We start from the raw sequence: 22903 nt of genomic DNA, 5'->3' as shown, positions 1-22903 counted from the left end.
ACGACATACTAATCTTATAATTACTAATATAATTTAAAAGGACATGCAAAAGAGTATAATATCATTCTCTTTTTATTTCTTGGGGGTAACAAAACAATAATTTTTCAATTTAGTAATTTGAAGTTAGATTTGATTCTAGAGAAAAATAAGAATTTGAAATCAATTTCATCATTTAAAATCTTGGAATTTGAAATCCAATCATGTATGTTGAAATATAAACATGATGATAAATGAAGCATCGATGATCATTTAGAAGTAGACTCCAATATTAATGTCTTTTTTTGAAGCTTTAAGACTAAATACACACTAATTTCGAACTTCAAAATAAGAAATACATCTTTTTCTATGTTAACAATCAAGAGTAGGTATGTGGTTGTGGTTCAAATTACATACCCCCTCTAACTTTAGTAGACACAAAAATAGTACAGTACATTACAATTTTTTAAGGTGAATTATTTTTAGTACAACAAGTAGATAGGTATGAACTTTTGACCATTAAAAAAACGTGGAAAATAGTACATTCAAAGGGTATAATATTTGAGTGTTGGCTACATTCATCTCCACATCTTCCCTCTAATCACAAAGAAAAACAAATATTAAGAAATTAAAAATCTCTTTAAGTGGACAAATAGAGGCCCAATGTAAGATGCAGTCAAATATTTTTATGTCAATTAGGTTTTTTAATATTAAAACGACATAATATAACTCAGAGTCAGGTGGGGCCGGTTTGGAGAAAAATTATGGACCAACCTAAAGTATCTGAGTTGAATGAACCTTATCAATTCAATAAGCAAGGACCAACCCAACCCAACTCAACCCAAAAAATTCTGGTTGGATTGGCAGGTTTGTTTTTTTTCATCTCTTCATGATTTAAACAAATTTTCATATTATTTTTCAATAAGCCAGGTGAATAAATTTTCATTCAAGATGCAAGGTGATGTATATGTGTGTCATATATTCAAATTTCAAGTCTACAATATCCATTCAAAAGGAAGTTTACTTTTAAATTTTCAGTTTTATATATATATACATAATCGGGTTTGGTCGGGTCAACCAGACCCTTTACTTGCACAACCCGATTGTCTGGCTCAACTTTTTTTCTCTAATTTTTTAATCCAACCCAACCCAGCAAACCGTAAAATTTGAGGTGAAATCCACGATAGTCGATTTATATATCGATGTTTTTTTAACATCCCTGTTCATATCAATATTACTAAGTCAATAACATACCAATTAGTGTTAAGTTGTACTTCTTTTGTAAAATAAAGTTATTCTTTCGCAAAAGAGAATATTTAAAAGGTTAGGGAGTGAGGTGAGTAGGGGAGAAAGTTATGGAAGAAAGAGATCAAGTGATGTTAAAGTTTGGGTGGAGGGTGAGATGGTAACTTTATAGTTTGTGGTCACTCATTTATAATTATTTTTCTGAAATATAATTATTTAAATACTCCACCATAAATCTTTAATACGGAAGATTCTAACATAAATATATGTTCGAGAAAATTGTCTTTGTTTCTTTTTCTTTAGTCTTAAATTTTAATAAGTGGGTGTTTCTTCATGAGTTTTCAAAATATACTAACATATTTTAAATTCTCAAGTTTTTAAAAATAGATTTATTTGGTACTTTAGTTTTCAAATCGTATTATTTTAGTACTTGAATTTTTAAAAATAGGTCTAGAAGTATTTTCCGTTTGATTTTTTTTAAAAAAATAATTATATTATATTTAAAATTAAAAAATATATAATTTTAGAACAAGTGATTTTTTAGAAATTATTTTTCTAATCTTAAATTTCATATATTATTTAAAATTGAAATATAAAATTATACGAGGGACTTTTTAAACATATTTTTAAGAACTCAGAGACTAAAAAATATATTTTAAAAATTGGAGGACCAAATGTTACAATTTTAAAACTCAATAACCAAATAGACATATTCTTCAAAACATGGAGACTAAAAAGGTAATTTTCCATATATATTTTTCGCATGGCTTTACTGACATCGAGTAGATACTTTGATTACTTTAAAGTCAAGTGTAACGACTCACCTCTTTATACTAAGCTGAGATCATTACTACTGAAAGGAAAATAAAACTTTCTTAAAACAAAATGAAAATAAAACAAATTTTCATAATCAAACCTCAAGTACTCACTTAAATCATAAATAAATTAATGCATGAAAAAATAAATCTCTAAAATAAAATCATAACTTGAATCCTATCTAATTTTAAAAGAGTGATAGTGAAAACACAAAAATACTGAAATTAAAACTAAGAACATAACGACGGAAGCAAAACGTTTCTCTATGGCATACCACGGTCACTTCTTGTCATTCGTCAGCTTTCCTCTACCTCTACCTCTACCTCTACCTCTACTTTTGCTTGAAAAATTAAACATTGAAGATACGTTTCCCTAGCGAGAGACAGAGAAGAATCCAAGACATGTCATATGGGTACTCAGTTTTTGCTTCCACGTCTATATATCAATGTTTCAATTTTTTGTTTTTAAATGAAAGTTTAGTCTTCATCTTTTCAAGAAAATGTCTCTTGTTATTGTTTCTTTTTAGTAATGACATCAACTTAGTATAAGAAGTTGGACCGTTACATCAAGTAACATTGACATCAACCCAAATTAGTAGTAACAACAACCTAAAATATTTTTTATTTAATATAGTAAAAGTTTAAATCCAACTCAAGGTAAGTTGTGTAAAATGGATCAAACTATATATAAAGAAAGCACTCACCATATCATCGAAATTTATCAATTATATAGGCGTTGTCACATGTAAGAAGAAATCTATTAGTGATTAAAAAAAGTCGCTAATAATAGACTTATATTGTTGATATATATGATTCTATATTAGTATCTATCAAAAGCCAAGTAAGACCGCTAGCACTTTCGATTTAAAATAAACGACTTTTTAGCTCGAGCAGAAGGCTAAGACAAAGTTACTTCCTAAGTCAGTTAGGTATGGCTTTAACTCTATAGTCATCCTTGAATAAGAACTTAATAAAGCTCTATCTCACATTAACTTGGTACCCTCGTTGGTGACTCATTTCTTTCTTACTTACGACTTATGACAATGATTTCGCATAGAAGATAAAAGGGTACGAGAGAAAGAAAGTTTTTGTTCCGAGCTCAACTATGGGAACCAAAAGTTGTTTTCTTTGTAGGGGAGGTGAACGACAAGAGCTACAACAACCATCGCTCTCAAATGGACCCTCTTCGAGCTCTTTCAATGGTTGTTTCAATGAGGGTGATTAAATTAAATCTTTACTTAGAACTCCGAAGAAAGATTGTCGACAGCTGAGTGGATATACTTGTTTAGTATTTATACTTTTAATTTTGGTTCAATTTGATTCCGTTGGACTTTTAAAAACTCATAGAATTGTTTATAACTGTTTTTTATAATATAAGGGGATGAAAATGGTGTTGGAGCATATGTAAAGAATATTTACAAAAATGGAAAAACCACTCATTTAAAACCAAACTTAATTAGTAGTTTAGTACCTTATCTTTGAATTTAATAAAGTAAACTCCTATATGAAACTAGTCAATAAAGCATTATCTTCCACACTTAATGTTGTATAAAAAGGTCTAAATATATATCTGCTTTAATTATTGAAACTAAATTCTCAACTACTTACTTACAAACATTGATTCATTTATAAATATTAAATGAGATAATGATAATGACATTATAATTCAATGTACTAACTAAAACTATAAACATCATAGAGGACGAATCTCTATATATATAAACTATAAACATATATATATACACACATTATATATATATTATTTCTAGAAGATCCACTTGTAAAGAACATTTAATCTTGGCCAATAGCAAGTATAATTTGTTTGAAGGCAAAAGTTTTGTTTTGTTTTTTTTTTTTTTTACTTTTTTCTCTCTCCAATAATTTATCCAACTAGAAATAAGCTTGTCACATTTATGCATTTTTTGGTGAAAAATTTAAAGGTGGATAGTAAAAGATTCCTATACCTAGAAGTCAATAAAGTAAGTCTCATCCTTTGCCTAATTTCAATAATTAAAGGTTTTTGATATACAAATCTTTTTGCTTATTATTATTAAACATTTGAAAGTTAATTAACTTTTTCTAGAAAACGAAATTAAAATAAATACCACTTTTTATCTCCTCTTTAGAAAATTTTGAGTCGTAGAGTATTTTTTTATCAACTACCACACTCATTCTTTACAAATCATCAAATAATATATCTATTTATTTTATGGATCCATATAATTCTAAAACATATTTTCTTTCATAGGTTTTGTGTATTAAAGTTTAAAGTACAGAATTGAATCTGTTACCTAGAAGTTGATAGTACAAATATTATATACCAAGTGAGTTATGTTCATCTCAAACCATAAATGATGTGATATAAAAAGTTATAGATAAAAAATTATAGATAGTGAAAATTTTCTTTATTCTTTTTATTTATACCTCCTCCTCTACTCCCTAACTTATCAAAATCCTAAATGGACTGTACATTAGAGACTAGCCATTACTCCATAGAAAAATAGGTAAATCTTCAGCACCAACCAAAAAATAAAAGAAGACCCAGTAGTAATAAATGCATGATTTATATATATAAACAAAAAAGAAGTTTCAACCGATATAAATTTAAAACAAATTGAAGTAAACTTTCCAACACTTTGAATAAAAAAAAAAAAAAAAACCTATATTAACATGATCAACTAAACTTCAATTCCAACATCAAATAAAATTTTTTTAAAAAATCTCTAGACAAATAATAATAACATTTTTCCTTTAATAAAAAATCAAATCAACCTCTTTTCTGTTTTTTCTTTTTTCTTTTTTTCTCTTTTCCTAATTGTTGAGATTCAAAGTGACTTGAAAGTAGTTGCATCTTCATTTTGAATCCATCCAAAGCTTTCCAGGAAAGGGTTGGCCAAAGACACTGGTGGATAGCCATTAATGCAATCTTCCCATACATTACCCTTTTTTTCACCCAACTCTGTCACCACTTCCCACAAACAACTATTGCATTTAAATCCTGCTCCAAAGCTTATCATCAATACTTTATCTCCTTTCTTTAGCCTTTTTTTGGCTTCCATATACCCTAAAACATACCACAGGCTGCTCGCCGATGTGTTTCCGAATCGGTGAAGGGTCATTCTTGCTGGCTCGAGATCGTGTTCGGTTAGGTTTAGACTCTTTCCAACCCCATCTATCACTGCTTTCCCTCCTGTGTGTAGGCAGAAATGTTCTGCTCCGGTTTTGAAGTTCGCCATTGGCTTCGGCCATCGGGGCTTTGAGGAGCTGGCTAAAGAGATTTTGTGTATTATTGTTAGGATTGTTAATCGAAATATCTCTGTTATTGGAAGGATTTTTGGGGAGATCTCTCTTAGATTGTCTGTGAATGCTCTTATTGCTGCTCTTGGGAGATTCTTCCCTAGATGGAAACCTTAAACAAAGGAAAAAAAGAAAAAAAAAAACTTTTGTTAAAAATTATAATCTACAAGCAAATAATAAAAAAATTAATAAATTTAGTTCACTAATTACTATGTATTAATATTAACTACATTCACGAACAAGCGGTGAACTTAACAATAGAATATAAAACCTACAAGTATATATGGAAGTAAGATTGTGAGTTAAAAAGTTTTTATATATCACCTCTCTTGAACCCTAAATAAAATGGATTAAAATAAACAGTTGAAATAAAAATGAAATAATAGTCGTCGGGGGTCATATTCACGGTGAAAAATATAACATATTTATAAGGCATTTAAAAGTTAGGTGAAAGAAAAAAAAAATTATTTAGTAAAAATTCCATAAGATCTTGATGATGGTTGGAAGATAGATTTAAAGATCACATTCCCTTAGCTATTAAATACAGTCTTACAAAAAGAATTGTTTAATTAAATAGTCATAACCTAACTATCTTTTGATAACAATTGGATATAGGATTTAATCAACATACTCCTAATAATAATCACGTACAAAATAAATATTTGAGTTACTTTTGCAATTTCTCTTTCTTGCATCCGTTAGTTCAAAATCATTAGGCACATCATGGTGCTTCCGTCAAAGTAGTAAATATATAATGTGTTTGAATAATTAATAAAAAAAAATTACTTTTTTACACACTTCTTTTTGGAAAAGAGGGGTGAATTTAATTTTGAGAAACAATTATCAAAGAGATTGGGCATATGTATTATTTGCTTACCTAAGTTTCCTTTGTCATCTTCTTTTTGATAGCAACAACCATAGGACTCATCTTGAGCTCCATGGTGAGTTCTGACTAGACACTTGAGCTTCAACATAGCTTTGTTTTCCAAACTTCTTTTATTGGTTAAGAGTATGGCTGCGCCACCGGATCGAAACAGACAATTCGACAAAATCATGGATCGGTCGTTACCAGAGTACCAGTTCGAAGTGAGTGACTCAGACGTGACTACAATACCGTATGAGTTCATGTGTGACTTAAACATTCTTCTCACAACATCCACAGAAATAAGACTTGCACTGCATCCCATTCCACTTAGATTGAATACTCTTATGTCTTCCCTCATTTTAAACCTATATATAAAATCAATTTATTTTAACATCACAAGCTAGAAAATAAGAAAATGACGTTAAAGAAGTTTGAATCTCAAATCTCAAATATTAATTTTCAAGAGAAAACGACATCTAAAAAGTTCAAATATATAAATATTCGTGGATCTAAAAGTTTAAGTTGATGGGTTACACTAAATTTTACTTGTTAATAATTATGGAGGCAAGAGAAGGGGAAGTGGAGAACATGGAGATGTTGACGACGAGTATATCGATTTGAGAAGGGGAAACGCCGGATTTTTGGAAGAGCTTATGGAGACAATCAAGGAAAAACTCTTCAACTTCAACGATACTATCAACGAGAGAAGGGTGACTTTCTTTACCGGAGAAGACGACACGGGGACCGTAGGTTTGCTCGCCGATACCGGAGTTGACAACAGCTTTGAGAAGGAATTTGAACTCGTCAAGTCCAAGATTTTTGGTACGTTTCATAAGGTCTCGACAGAGTTGAGTGCCAAGCATTCTATCGTCGCTCGGTTTGAAACATTGGTAGTCCAAAATGTAGCACTGCTGGTCTCTTTTCGCATCAAAATATTTCCATAATTTTAATGCTAAATAGAGTAAGGGAATTGCATAGAGTAAGAACAGTAGCTCCATGAGAGAGATGAATAGAGGGAAAAAGAAAAGAACAAAAAAGAGAGAGATTTTGGGATGTGAAATGAAGCAATGTGTTGAAGAAAAGAGAGGACGACTCTTATAGCAAAGGGGAGCAGTTGGGAGACTTAACGCGTTTATGAATGCAAATTGCCAAATATATATTTACAATTTTCTTTATTCATTTTCATTTCTTTTATCCTTTTAAAAGAGTTATTTAATTATTTTGGATGGGGTGTAAATTATTTGCATTCAAATGTTTGAAAATATAGATATAGGATTTTCTAAAATAAATAAAAATGAACTCATATATTATTAGGTATGGGATGTTTTGACTTTATTTGTATGCATGTGGCAATTGGTATAATGAAGTGTATTAATTAAATAAGTTTGTTCCAAAATATGTTTTAATGATAAAGAAAATCACCATATTTTTTTCTTAAAAAAATCTTGATATTTTTTATTTTTTATGAAATATATATGTTGTTATTTTCTTTGTAAATATATTGATATATACATGTAGCATGGTGCTAAATTTCTCAATTTAATACTACATTGAAAATTGAAATGAAGAGTGAATGGATGTTTTTATTGTTTCGTTAAATAATTCATGAGACCAAAAAAAAAAAAAAGCAACAAATTGTACTAACATGCTGTAACGATCCAACTCTCTATACAAAATTGCGGTCATTACTCAAAAAAAATCAATAACAAAAGACACTTTTTTTAAAGGAGGAAAACTAAAATTTTTATGAAATTAATATCAAATAAATGTTTGAAATATATAAAATTACAAATTCAGTAAAATACTGTGAAAACATGACCTATATGGGTCCTAACAATTCTTTAAATAAAACAAAGTTAAATAAATAAGATCAAAATTTAATTAAAAATGTCTAAAAACAAAATACTGAAACACTAATACATAAACGCAAAAGCAAAACTGAACTTTCATATAGCATATCACGGACCCTTTTTTGTCTCTTGCCAGTCTTTTAAATTCTTTACCTTTGCCTGAAATATTAAACATAGAAAAGAGTGAGTATATATATATACCTCGTAAGGGACCTACTATTGGTCCTGCTAGGTGATATGTTAACTTCCTATTAGAAACATAATAATAGTGTCGTGTGACCAATAGAGCACACCTGGGCAAGTGAGACTGTACGAACACCATTTATCGTGCAAATGACTCCATATACACGGTAAAATTGTCCCCTAACCATGCATGTGATCCGTAGGTACACCCCTAAATCATGCGAGTAATCCCGTAAGAACACCCCTTTATCGTGCGAGTGACCTCATAGATTAGGATCACAATACAGGTCGGATACAAAACCAATAGACAAAGTTAATAGACACACCACAATCCAAAAGCATGTAACATCATCATAAACATCATAAACATGATATGAATATTAATCATAACGTCCTAAAACATGAGATTAATATATCATGTATCATAAACATCATCATCAACATCAACACATTATGCATCTTAGTTACATCAATGCATAATGAAAAATACATGCAAACTCTTAATTTTTAAGTTCAAGAGTCCAGTAGTAGAATCTCTTATTGAGAGATTAGCTAAAACAATATTTCCTTTGTTGAAAGAAAATATTCTCCAATTAATTAGGTTCAAAAAATTGAGGTTGAAACCAATTCAACCTTGATGGAAAATTTTCATCACTTAAATCTTCAAACTTTGCCAATGGAACCTTTTAAAGGCATGCAACAAAAATCAATTCCAATAATAACTTTGTAGAAAAATGATAAAATATTTAAGAATTCTAAAATGGATTTATCATTGAGGGAAAAATTATAATTATGCCTTAATGGCGTTTTTTAAATTAATTAGATCTTCTTTTAGGTTATTAAAAAAAAAAAAAAAAGATCTGGAATGAGGGCAGCTGCAAACACATTAGAGAGAGAAGAGAGTGAGCTTGTTCTTGCAATCCGATGGAGAAGAGAAAATTGGAAACTCACCATCGTCGGGTCACGTGTTTTCCAGTGAAGGAGAGCGGCGTTCTACCCATTCGGTGTTCAGCACATTTTTTTGTGAGAGGAGAACAATAGCGTCTACGTCTGGGTCTTGTTTTTTCAGGTAGAGACGGCGAGCTTTGACGGGCTGTTGCGTGGTGGTTTCCTTCAGATTAGAGGCGGGTTTCAAATGATTTCAGCAACGTTCTTCTGGCGTGTTCGGCAGTAGTCTTGATTGTGGTTTAGTGGTGGTTTTAGCCGCAGTTTTGAGCCATTAGAGGTGGGTTTAGCCGTGGATTTTTCTTGGATTTGTAGTAGCTTGTTCCACACGTGGGTCTCCGGTCAAAGGAGGCGGTTTCTGGTGGTTTTGGGTCTTGGTATCAGAGGTAACATCCAGCACGTGGGTCTCTCAGTTTCTTGGTGTTTGGTCGACGGTATAGTCGAGTTCGAGATAAAATTACAGATTGTTTATTACTTGTTGATATCTGTAATTTGTATCTTTATATTGCTCTTAATAAAATCCCTCCAAGATGGTTTTTAAAGCAGATGTAGACCAAATTGGTCCAACCACTATATATCTTTGTGTCGTTTATTCTTGTATTTCTTACTTTATGATTATTTGACTATTTCATTCTGGTTGGTTTGGTATTGTGTTCTCTTGTCTAGTGTGGGAATCATAACAAACATATATATATATATATATATATATATATATATATATATATATATATATATATATATATATATATATATATATATATATATATATATATATACACACACATATTTTTATTCTCATTATCTTTCCTCGATAAATTCCTTAAATACACAAAACCTAGGCATTGATAACCATTAATAATAATCATAATAATAAACTTCTTTATTATTATTATTATTACTCTCTCATCAAAATATAATAAACATATTTATTTATTTAAACTATCATTCTCTCTTCTAATTAAATATATTATCTTTTTCCGTCCAATCAAATGAATATCTCTTTCCTTGTGTATTATCTTATTTTCCAAACAATTATAATTATATTCTGTCATATAATTAACTTTACTTTTTCATATTAATTATTTATACAAAACCAAATAATTAAAATCATATTCCACTAAAAAACCAAATTATTGATTAAATATATATATCAATTAAATCAAATTCCACCAAAACCAATTTTTCCCTTTAAGATCTCAAATTAACTTAAATCCTCAATTCTTTTAATAACCAAATCTTTTCTAATAAATCAGTTATCTTAAAATATCATAAATTTCGACTTGAATTATCTTAACCCAACAATTCAATTTTAGCTCCATAACACTCAAATAATTTAATAAAATTTTATTCTTTCTCTTTCCTTATTTACCCTCAACTTCTCTCCACAATCAATATTTATATTTCTCCAAAATAATTAATTATATCCCACAACAATTAATATCTATTCTTTTCCCAACATAATTATTCTTTTACAAATAATTATATTTTCGTACAAAATAATTATTTTCCTTTTTCTCCATTCATAAATATCTTTCGTCAAAATACAATTATATTTTCCTTAAATAATTATATTTCGTCAAAAATAATTATCTTTTCCTTTCCCATATATATATATATATATATATATCCATATATACATATAATTATTAAATCTCCAACAAAATTTTCACTTTACAATTTTAATTAAATAACATCCATAATTATTTAATTTCATTCAATTTCAAAAACACCAAATATGTCCAACTTTACTTAAACCTCATAACATACAATTTAATCAAATTTTCAACAAACACACCAAGCCAAAATCTCTAATTAATTAAATATTCATCCAATAAATATTTAATTAATTCTAAAATTATCTTAATTTTGAGGCGTTACACATGTCTTTATGATATAAATTAAACATGTTCACTTATTTATTAAAAAAAGAAAAACATTGTAACTCATTTAGAAATGCTGCAATATCCATGCACATCGACATTTCATATAAGACATTTTCACAATATTTAGACCGAATACATTTTCACAAAATTTAGATTGAAGATCTTGTTAGTTGTTGTTGTTCAGCTATTATCTGGATTGATTTGTTTGGACTTGGCACCTTTTTCGATGGTTTGGTGGCTTGATGGTTTTGGTTTTATTGGTGCAGGTTAGGCTTTCGTCTGGTTATACAAAAAGTGAGATTGTGAAAGATACTGAGAAATAGAAGGTAATTCTCAGACGAGTGTGAAATGGAGATTACGGTGAGTGCATCTTACATGACATCGATCCTCTACAACTGTTGTTGAGTGAATAGAGGTTTTACTTGAGGAGGTCATAAATGGTCAAGTAGGGTACTTGACAGTATAAAAGCCTAGTGATTTCGGATTCAGGGGGAGCTACCTCCCGATGTACATATGGCTATTTTAGTAATCTTATCTCTGAATTATGTATTAGTATATCAAGCTTCACTATGTACAGCATGATAAGTATTCAGTGTTGATATACTAATACAGTAGGCCATTATTGTGTACACTTATCTCATTTCATATGGCAATATATAATCTCGTTCTATGGGTCAAGGGCCCCCTGAAGTAGATGTTGTGTCATCAAACTAATTATCAATTCCTGCTATTCTGATTCTATTATTGTTTTTTATCCTATCTGATACTTTTGTTGTTAGTTTAGTTATTAGCTTGAGTGTTAACTTAAGTCATCAAGTTAATCATGACTTCCTTTTTCAATTATTATTATTATTATTATTTATAAACAACATATATAAACTATGAATTCATTCTTAAAAGTTTGACCTCGGCTTTGCTTCGTTTTTAAATTTCAAAAGTTTGCTTTTAAAACTACGGATGTCAAATTTTGGTAAAGGGAATATGCTTTCGAACTTCACGTACAACATGATAAATTTGTGATTTGGAAAAGAAAAGACATGCAAAGCAAAGAAAATGAGTTCTAATACCTAATTCAGTAAGAGAGCTAAATAATAGAGAAGTAGAAATTCAAGTTCCTTCGTATGAAGTCATAATGGTGTATTTGTAGTTATAGTTGATCTCCCCACCTTAAGGTTTTCGAGTTGCTTTAGGTTTATCCCTTGATATATTGGACTCGGTTGTATGAGGGTTGCACCGACTTGTTTGCCATTTTGCTAAGGTCGACTTCAGCTCAACCTCAGCCAGAGCAAGGCCAAGCACAATGGTTTGGGCCAAGGGCCAAGTCATCTCTTAGACCATTTTAGGTTATCGTTTCTACCTCCGACCTAGATCTTAATGCTATCTTTTCAATTTTGTTCAATATTCTTGTCAAATATTAAGTCTTTTGATCCCAAATCACTCATAATAAAAATTACTTTTTTTTTCACTTGTGTTGTTAGTTTTGTGATACATATTACATTGTGTTGAATAATTTATGATAATTTTGTTACTTAATTTTTTTGAATAATTTATGATTAGATTATTATTGTGAATGTTACATTAATTGAATTGGAAGACAAGAAATTTATTTGGAGTAATATGTTGGATTAGTTATATATATATATATATATATATATAAAGATTTGGGAAACTTACGTAAATGTAACAAAACTGTAAACTATTTACGGTCCGTGTAACAAAGCCCATAAGGTTAGCCATTTTTTAAATATTCTAGGTTTGTCCTTCCATCTTTCTTTTCTTCCTCGAGATTCGTCTTCCTCCTGTTATTTCGTCTTCCTCGTGTTCCCCTGCGATTTCGTCTTTCTTCTTTTCTCTTTTTCTTTTCTTTGATTTCTTTCCATCATCTTTCTTATTTTTCAATTCTTTATTTATGCCGTTTAATCTTTCCATCGTTTTTTTTCTTCGATTTCTTTCCATCGTCTTTCTACTTTTCCTCTTCTTTTTTTCGCTGCGATTTCTTTCCATCGTTTTTCTTCTTTTTTTTTTTTTTACGCATTTACATTTGGGTAACCAAATTTAAACAACTGTGTATAAGATTGTGTACAACAAAATAGCAAAATCTAAAAGATCGTATATAAAGAATCTTGAAAAATAATCATTTAGATTGGAGTAGCCAAATGTAAACGATCGTGTAAAAGAAATAAAAAATTGTGTATAAAAATCTTGAAAAAAATCATTTAGATTGGAGTAGTCAAATGTAAACGATCGTTTAAAAAAAGTAAACGATCATGTAAAAAAAATAAAAGATCGTGTGTAGAGAATCTTGAAAAAAAATCATTTGGATTGGAGTAGCCAAATGTAAACGATCGTGTAAAAAAAGTAAACGATCGTGTAAATAAATCTAAACGATCGTGTACCAAAAGAATTAAAAAAAATCGTGTACCAAATTAAAAAAAAAATCATTTAGATTTGGGTTTCCAAATCTAAACGATCGTGTAATAAAATTAAACGATGGAATTGAAAAAATAAATTGTAGTCATATCTAAATGATCGCGTATAAATTGTAGTCATATCTAAACGATCGCTTATAAATTGTAGTCATATCTAAACGATCGCGTTGTAGCCATATCTAAACGATCGCGTATATATTATAACCATATCTAAACGATCGCCTTGTAGCTATATCTAAACGATCGCGTATATATTGAACCATATCTAAACGATCGCGTATAAATCGCAAATATATTACGCGGGCATTATTGACGACGTGGTTGACGAGGCATTTTTGGTATTTTACACGATGGGCTTTTGGATTTTTTCCGTTTTTGGAATTGTTCTATAGAGTATAAATATTTTGCCGCTTTTTTATATTTTTGAAAAGACTCCTAAAGATTTTGGTGGAGAATATGTTATTAATTCTATAGTTTTGGTTACATAATTAATAAGTGGAAATTAATTATTATATATTAGAATATAATTATTCGGAAATAAATATAACATCTCAAATAATTAGGGAATCTTTATTAATTATCTTAAATTATTTGGGTGTTAGCTTGAGGATTGGAGCTAAAATTGAATTATATTGGGTTAAGATAATTCATGTTTGAATTTACAAAATTCTAAGATAACTGATTTATTGAAAAAGATTTGTTAATTAATTAAAAGAACGGATAAATTTGAGCTAATTTGGGATTTTGAAAGGAAAAGTTTGTTTTGGTGGAATTGAAATTAATGAAGTATATATATATATATATATATATATATATATATATATATATATATATATATATATATATATATATAATTAAGAATTTTATTTTTTTAATAGAATATTAATTATTTGGTTTTGTATAAATGATGAATATAGGAAAATAAAGTTAATTATATACGATGAATATAAAATAAGATAATTAATGGGAAGAGGGGTGGTTGATTTGATTCGATAGGAAAAGATGATGGATTTAATTAGGAGATGGAAGAATAGTTTAAAGAAATATATATGTTTATTATATATTTTGGTGAGAGAAAAATAATAATAAAATATTATTATTAGTTGTTATAAAGGCCTAAGGTTTTGCATATTTAAAGAATTGATTAAGAGAAGAGAATGTGAACAAAATATATATATATATATATATATATATATATATATATATATATATATATATAGATATATAAATTAATTCAATTGCTAGATTAATTTTGTCTTAATTTGGCTAATTTTTAATTTTGTGGTTAATCAACTTGTTTATTATTATTTGTTTATGTACATTATTTCATATCTTCTTTATCTTTTTTTACTCATTATTTGTTCTTCCTTTCTTCTTTCTTTTTCTAGTAATTTAATTTAATTTTGTTTTCTATTTTATTTTACTTATATATTATTGTTTATTATATTTTTATCCCGGTACATATGCTTATTTAAATGTTTTGTTTGCTTTATGGTCCATTTAATATATTATTGCTAATAGTTGTTTAATATTTTTAATATTTTCAATAAGTTTTCTTTTAAAAAACATCCGACGACAAAATCTATAAAATTTGGGAATCCAATTTTCTATAATTTTTGAGGTGAGGAAATCGACTCTTTGAAAGTCCAAGATTGATATCCAATATATTTTTATTTAAATCTCAGTATGCTATTTATGTTTGCTTAATTTATTATGATACTTTAATACTCTTTTTTTACTTATCTAATTTTTCTATTAAATCTCATTTTTATTTTTATTTAAAATTTATAAATCATTCTAATAAAAATTTTCAATATTTTAAATTCTTCTAATTTAAATTTCTCAAAGTTTTAAAATGGGAAACTTACATAAATGTAACAAAACTGTAAACTATTTACAGCTCCTATAACAAAGCCCATAAAAGTTAGCCATTTTTTAAATATTCCAGGTTTTTCCTTCCATCTTTCTTTTCTTCCTATGTTATTTCGTCTTCCCCGTGTTCCCTTCCAATTTCGTCTTTCTTCTTTTCTCTTTTTCTTTTGTGCGATTTATTTCCATCATCTTTCTTATTTTTCAATTCTTTATTTATGTCGTTTAATCTTTCCATCTTTTTCTTCTTTTCCTCTTCGTTTTTTCGCTTCGATTTCTTTCCATCGTCTTTCTATTTTTCCTCTTCTTTTTTTCGCTGCGATTTCTTTCCATCGTCTTTCTATTTTTCCTCTTCTTTTGTTCGCTGCGATTTCTTTCCATCGTCTTTCTTCTTTTCTTTTTTTTTACGCTTTTACATTTGGGTAACCAAATCTAAACGACTATGTATAAGACTGTATACAACAAAATTGCAAAATTTAAAAAATCGTGTATAAAGAATCTCGAAAAAAAAATCATTTAGATTGGAATAGCAAATGTAAACGATTGTAAAAAAAAAATATTGTGTATAAAGAATCTTGAAAAAAAATCATTTAGATTGGAGGAGCCAAATGTAAATGATCGTTTAAAAAAAAAAGTAAACGATCACGTAAAAAAATTAAAAGATCGTGTATAAAAATCTTGAAAAAATCTTTTAAAAAAATAGTTTAGATTCTTGTAAATGGTTGCATAAAAAGTTGTAAGTTTGTTGTTTGTTTCTTGTAAATGGTTGCATAAAAAGTTGTAAGTTTGTTGTTTGTTTCTTGTAAGTTTGTTGTTTGTTTCTTGTAAATGGTATGTAATCCACTATTAAACTCGAATGTCTAATATTGTACGTCTTACTGAATTTGGATGTTCTTGAATTAGGAGAGGGACTTAATAAAAATGCCTACAGAAGTTGTATGTGAATCGACATCAACTTTGCCATTAGCGTTGAAGTCGATTCTCAGATATGCTGAGAAGGTAATGGAGAAAGATTCCAGCATCACTTTTTCACTACCTGCTGACCTTTTTGGCGTTAGTCGAAAGACTTCTGTGCTTATGTAGGGGGTTGCCATATGAAAGTTTATGGATTGGGGATGATATACTTTTGGGCTAGGTTAGTTAAATAGATGATGTTTAGTTCAATTCTTGGAAATCTGTTGAAATTGTTTATATATATATATATATTGGTTTTGTAAATGATATATGAATATGATGCAAAGTTTTGGAAATGATATTGAATGGATGATGTTTAGTTGCCATTTGATGTATATTTGTTGTTTATATGTAGTTGAATTTTTGGACCAATGGGAGCATAATACAGGAAGAATAATATAAAATAAATTACAATTAAAAAAATGAAAAGTTGCTTAACGGTTTTCAAATGTCATTAACAATATATTTCTTGATGGCTTGCAAATGTCATAAATAACAAAATTCTTGACGGTTCTAAAATGTCATTAAAAAGCACTCTTGACGGTTCCAAATGTCATGGCAAAGAGTACTCTTGACGGTTATTAAATGTCATGAAAAATGAACTCTTGACGGTTTGTAAATGTCATGAAAATTGAATACTTGACGGTTTTAAAATGTCATGAAAAATTTACTCTTGACGGTTTTCGGACTTCATCATCTCATTCTTGACGGTTTAAAACAGTCATACAAACGTATTCTCTTGACGGCTCTCAACTGTCATGAAAAATTGAATACTTGACGGTTAAAAAGTGTTAACGATATCAATTCTTGACACTTTTTACAACCGTCAAGAAAATGGCCTTTCTTGACACTGGATTCAACGACGGTTTTGAAAACGTCAAGAATACTCATTCTTGACAGTTTAAAACCGTCAAGAGAGTCAGTTTTTGTAGTAGTGAAATCTAAATGATCGTATAACAAAATTAAACGACGAAATTGAAAAGATAAATTGTAATCATATCTAAATGATCGCGTATAAATTGTAGTCATATCTAAACAATCGCGTATAAATTGTAAACATATCTAAACGATTGCGTTGTAGTCATATCTAAACGATCGCATTGTAGACATATCTAAACGATCGCGTATATATTGAACCATATCTAAACGATCGCAAATATATTACGCACGCATTATTGACGGCATGGTTGATGGGACAGTTTTGGTATTTTACACGGTGGGTCTTTGTGCTTTTTTCGATTTTGGAATTGTTCTATAGACTGTAAATATTTTGCCATTTTTTTTATATTCTTGAAAATACCCCTTTTAAAATCTTATGCAAACTCTTATTTTGTATCATTTAAAAAAAAAAATCTTTCAAAGTTATAATTTTTTTTACGTTTTTCAAACACTCAAAATTTAATTTATGGTTTCATAAGGTTTCCTCGTCAATCTTTTCTAATAACTTATATCGTTTTCCTTAAACAAATTTAAATTCTAAGACAATATGTAGTAAATTTGAGAATCTAATTTTCTAGAATTTTTAATGTGAGGGATCACATCTTTAGGAGTCTAAGATTTGATCTAAGAAAAACCTTATTTTAATTAATGTTTTAAAAAAACGTCTATTATTAAAAGGTTGTTTCTACGATGAATTTTGTGGAATTGTACTAATTTCTCACCTTTCTAAGGTGAGAAAATTTTCTTCAATATAGTCTAATTGATGGAATGATTTATAACAAATTTTCTTCAATATAGTCTAATTGATGGAATGATTTATAACTTATTTTATGAAATTATTGCTTCAAATATTGGAGTAATGAGGGGTAAAATAAGACATTAGTTTTAAAAAAAATTAAAGAATAATTTTAATTCAAGATTTGAAATTTGGCCGCCGTTTTATAATCAAGTGTTATGGGATGCTAACATCTTCCTCATACACAAATTACTCCCAAACTCAACTTTAGTTTTCGCAGATCATTTTTTTATGATTTTATTTAAAAATTGTTTACTTTATTTCGGTGTCCAACCACACCGTAAAAAAGATTGGTGGTGACTCCTTTTTATTTTGTTTTAAGACTAATCCTTTTAAGGATGTTAGTCGCTCTGCATCATCTCGAACACGTGGCGACAATAAATATTATTATTATTATTGATTTTTTTTTGTTAATAAATGGCATTGATGCATAAATTGAAAAGAGAAAAGATAAAAGAAAATGTTTTTATCTTCTTTTCTAAGGTAACCCTTGCTGCCACCTCAATTGGATCAAAGCTGCATGTCGTTGTCCTATGCCGCCACCGTTCATTTGTTTTATTTCGTGAACCCATATAATTATGAAATGTTTCTTTCAAAGCTATTGTGTATTAAAGCATATATAAAGTATGGAATTCAATCTCTAAGTTGATATTTGATGATAGTACAAATACTATATATGAGTTGAGTTATGTTCGTATGAAAAAATTGATGAGATTTAAAAAAGGTTGCATGGTGGAAATTTTCTCAGTTCTTTTATGTATATCTCCTCCCACAATCCCTAACTTATTAAAATCTTAAATGACTGACCATTAGAGACAGCCACTACTCCATAGAAAAGCAAAATCTTCAACACAAACCAAACAAATAGAAGTAAAATTTCCAACACTTGAATCCAATAAAAAAAACGTATATTAACATGATCGACTAAACTTACCACGTCAAAATAAAAAAAAAAAATAAAAGAAAAAATCTCTCAACAAATAATAACATTTTTCCTTAAAAAATCAAATCAAACTCTCCTCTTTTTTTTTTTTTTTCTTTTTCTTTTTTTTTTTTTTCTTTTTTTCCTATTTGTTGAGATTCAAAGTGACTTGAAAGTAGTTGCATCTTCATTTTGAATCCATCCAAAGCTTTCCATGAAAGGGTTAGCCAAAGACACTGGTGGATAGCCATTAATGCAATCTTCCCATACATTACCCTTTTTTTCACCCAACTCTCTCACCACTTCCCACAAACAACTATTGCATTTAAACCCTGCTCCAAAGTTTATCATCATTACTTTATCTCCTTTCTTTAGCCTTCTTTTGGCTTCCATATACCCCAAAACATACCACAGGCTGCTCGCGGACGTGTTTCCGAATCGGTGAAGGGTCATTCTTGCTGGCTCGAGATCGTGTTCGGTTAGATTTAGACTTTTTCCAACCCCATCTATCACTGCTTTTCCTCCTGTGTGTAGGCAGAAATGTTCTGCTCCGGTTTTGAAGTTCGCCATTGGCTTCGGCCATCGGGGCTTCGAGGAGCTGGCTAAGGAAATTTTGTGTATTATTGTTAGGATTGTTAGCCGGAATATCTCTGTTATTGGGAGGATTTTTGGGGCGATCTCTCTTAGATTATCTGTGAATGCTCTTATTGCTGCTCTTGGGAGATTCTTCCCTAGATGAATACCTTAAACAAAGGGAAAAAAAAAACTTCTGTTATAAATAATTTACAAGCAAAGGATAAAAAATTTAATAAATTTAGTTTACTAATTACCACAAACAGAAGAGAATTTAACAATAGAATATAAAACTTAAAAACATGCATACAAGCATGATTCTAAGTAAGAGAGTTTTTATATATCACCACTTTTAAACTCCAAATAAAATAAATTAGAATAAAGGATCGAAATAAAAATGAAATAATAATTCTTCTATAACTTTAGCGTAGTCTTATTCATAATGAAAGATAACATATTGACAAAGTTAGGTGAAAGAAAAAATTATTTTGTAAAAGTTCCACATTATGAGTATGAGATCCTAATAATATATGGTTGGAAGATAGATTTAAAGATCACATGCCCCTTTAACTATTAAATACAGTCTTATAAATAGAATTATTTAATTAAATCATCATTGTGTTACTGTCTTTTGATAATAATCAACATATTACTAAAAATCACGTACAAAATAAATATTCGAGTTACTTTTACAATTTCTCTTTCTTGCATCTAGTGGCTCAAAATTGTTAGTCATATCATGGTGCTTCCTTCAAAGTAGTAAGTATATAATGCGTTTGATCAAATTAATTAAAAGTACTTTTTTTTCAAACATTTTTTTGTAAAAGAGGGGTGAATTTAATTTTGAGAAACAATTATATGAAAGAGAGTGGCCATATGTATTATTTGTTTACCTAGGTTGCCTTGGTCATCTTCTTTTTGATAGCAACAATCATAGGACTCATTTTGAGCTCCATGGTGTGTTCTTATTAGACACTTCAGCTTGAACATAGCTTTGTTTTTCAAATTTCTTTTATTGGTCAAGAGTATGGCAGCACCACCAGTTCGAAATAGACAATTTGCCAAAATCATCGATCGATCGTTACCAGAGTACCAGTTCGGAGTGAGTGACTCGGACGTGACAACAATGCCGTATGAATTCATGTGTGATTTAAACATTCTTCTCATAACATCCACAGAAATAAGACTAGCACTGCATCCCATTCCACTTATATTGAACACTTTTATGTCTTCTCTCATTTTAAACCTATATATAAAAGCAATATACTTTAACATCACAAGCTAGAAAATTAGAAAATGACGTTAAAGAAGTTCAAATCTCATATATTAATTTTCGAGAGAAAATGACATTTTAAAAGTTCAAATATATAAAATGTTCATGGATCCAAAAGTTTTAGTTGATGGGTTACACTAAATCTAACCTGTTAATAATTATGGACGCAAGAGAAGGGGAAGTGGAGAACATGGAGATGTTAACGACGAGTATATCAATTTGAGAAGGGGAAATGCCAGATTTTTGGAAGAGCTTCTGGAGACAATCAAGGAAAAACTCTTCAACTTCAACGATACTATCAACGAGAGAAGGATGACTTTCTTTACCAGAGAAGACAACATGAGGACCGTAGGTTTGCTCGCCGATACCAGAGTTGACAACGGCTTTGAGAAGGAATTTGAATTCTTCAAGTCCGAGATTTTTGGTACGTTTCATAAGGTCTCGACAAAGCTGAGTGCCAAGCATTCTATCGTCGCTCGGTTTATAACATTGGTAGTCCAAAATGTAGCATTGTTGGTCTCTTTTTGCATCAAAATGTTTCCATAATTTTAATGCTAAATAGAGTAAGGGAATTGCATAGAGTAAGAACAGTGGCTCCATGAGAGAAAAGAATAGAGGGAAAAAGTAAAGAACAAAAAAGAGGGAGATTTTGGGAAGTGAAATATTGAAGCAATGTGTTGAAGAAAAGAGAGTTCTTATAGCAAAGGGTAGCAGTTTGGGAGACTTAACGCGTTTATGAAATTCTTTTATTCTTTTAAAAGAGTTATTTAATTAATTAGTTTGGATGGGGTGTAAATTATTTGCATTCAAATGCTTGAAAATATAGATTTAGGATTTTTTTTCTAAAATAATTAATAAAATGAACTCATATATTATTAGGTACTGGATGCTTTAGACTTTTACTTGTATGCATGTGGTAATTGGTATAATTAAGTTTATTAATTAAATATAATATGTTTGTTTCAAAAGAAGTTTTAATGATAAAAGAAAATCACTGTATTATTTTCTTAAAACTATCTTGATACTTGTGAATTATTACGAAATATATATGATGTTATACTCTTCGTAAATATATTGATATTTATCTATAGTATGGTATTAAATTTCTAAAGTGTTGATAATTTCATATTTTTATAAATACAACGTTGAAAATTAAAATGAAGTGTAAATCGATGTTTTTATAGTATCGATAGATGATCCATAAAACCAAAATAAAATGCAATAAATTGTACAATAACATTGTATGTACAAATGCGGCAATGTCAATCCACATCAACATTTCATACAGACATCTTCACAAAATTTGGATAGAAGACATTTTTGTCCAATATTAAAATAATAATAATATGTTGTTGTTATTATTATTATTATTATTTACAAGTACTATAAACAATAATTGAACTTTACTAATGTTGTTGGTAATGTCTTAAATTTTGAGAGAAAAAGTGCCTACACCACTTAGCTACTTACAACATGTAAAGAAAATAATATAGATACCTAACTAAAAAGATATATTTAAAGTGCTAACAGACAGATAATTGAGTTGGAAAACGTGTATTTTTAAAACGCTATATATGAATAGTAGGTTGCATCAAATTTCATGCTCTATAATAATAGTAAATATATATACCAAATTTACCAACTTAATTATTATAAATATATTGTAAAATCACATTTGAAATTATTTTCAATCGATTTGAATTCATTTAAAACAATGTGTTTTAAAGAAATATTTTTCACATATACACGAATTTTATTGTTAACAAGTGTCCTTTTTTAGAATTTGTCTCAAGTCTCTTTTAAGTTTTATTTTGATTTAGTTTTAAAAAGAAAAAAGAAAGAAAAGCAAATTAAAACCTTAACCCATCTTTTCTCCTCGTCTCCCAAAAATTTGTGAACTAGCCAACCCCATACCCAAATTCATTTGTGCAGCAGCCCTTCATTTGTGAGACTCATCTCCTTCAGCAAGCAATTGAGTGAGAGGACCGTCGTCATCTACGGTGAGCAACGACATCATTGTTGCTTCAGCTTTCTTCTTCAACAAGACAAAAAACAGACCACGATGGATATGCCAACGTAGAACAGTAAG

General features: G+C 29.1%; 2 protein-coding genes across 2 annotated transcripts; both read right to left on the bottom strand.

Moving 5' to 3' along the window:
* Nucleotides 1-4619: 4619 nt before the first annotated feature.
* On the bottom strand, nt 4620-7311 carry LOC103497181 (3-ketoacyl-CoA synthase 12-like). The gene is made up of 3 exons (XM_008459287.3): nt 6745-7311; nt 6211-6563; nt 4620-5445 (listed from the first exon to the last, which is right to left on the bottom strand). The coding sequence occupies exons 1-3, from the start codon at nt 7194-7196 to the stop codon at nt 4862-4864; spliced, it is 1389 nt and encodes a 462-aa protein (XP_008457509.2). The 5' UTR covers nt 7197-7311; the 3' UTR covers nt 4620-4861.
* An 11621-nt stretch (nt 7312-18932) lies between these two features.
* LOC103497180 (3-ketoacyl-CoA synthase 12-like) lies at nt 18933-21492 on the bottom strand. Its single transcript, XM_008459286.3, has 3 exons — nt 20963-21492; nt 20435-20787; nt 18933-19711 (listed from the first exon to the last, which is right to left on the bottom strand). The coding sequence occupies exons 1-3, from the start codon at nt 21412-21414 to the stop codon at nt 19128-19130; spliced, it is 1389 nt and encodes a 462-aa protein (XP_008457508.1). The 5' UTR covers nt 21415-21492; the 3' UTR covers nt 18933-19127.
* Nucleotides 21493-22903: the final 1411 nt, after the last annotated feature.

The sequence above is a fragment of the Cucumis melo genome, chromosome 12, assembly GCF_025177605.1.
Source record: "Cucumis melo cultivar AY chromosome 12, USDA_Cmelo_AY_1.0, whole genome shotgun sequence".
Classification (NCBI taxonomy): Eukaryota; Viridiplantae; Streptophyta; class Magnoliopsida; order Cucurbitales; family Cucurbitaceae; genus Cucumis; species Cucumis melo.
The sequence above is the reverse complement of the archived record's forward strand: the minus strand, read 5'-3'. Positions and strand labels throughout refer to the sequence as shown.

Coding starts and splice junctions, on each gene's coding strand:
- LOC103497181 (XM_008459287.3), bottom strand. CDS start 7,196: ATGGAGCTACTGTTCTTACTCTATGCAATTCCCTTACTCTATTTAGCA. Junction 6,564..6,744: donor GCCTCCATAATTATTAACAA/GTAAAATTTAGT, acceptor TTTTATATATAG/GTTTAAAATGAGGGAAGACA. Junction 5,446..6,210: donor AGATGACAAAGGAAACTTAG/GTAAGCAAATAA, acceptor CCTTTGTTTAAG/GTTTCCATCTAGGGAAGAAT.
- LOC103497180 (XM_008459286.3), bottom strand. CDS start 21,414: ATGGAGCCACTGTTCTTACTCTATGCAATTCCCTTACTCTATTTAGCA. Junction 20,788..20,962: donor GCGTCCATAATTATTAACAG/GTTAGATTTAGT, acceptor TTTTATATATAG/GTTTAAAATGAGAGAAGACA. Junction 19,712..20,434: donor AGATGACCAAGGCAACCTAG/GTAAACAAATAA, acceptor CCTTTGTTTAAG/GTATTCATCTAGGGAAGAAT.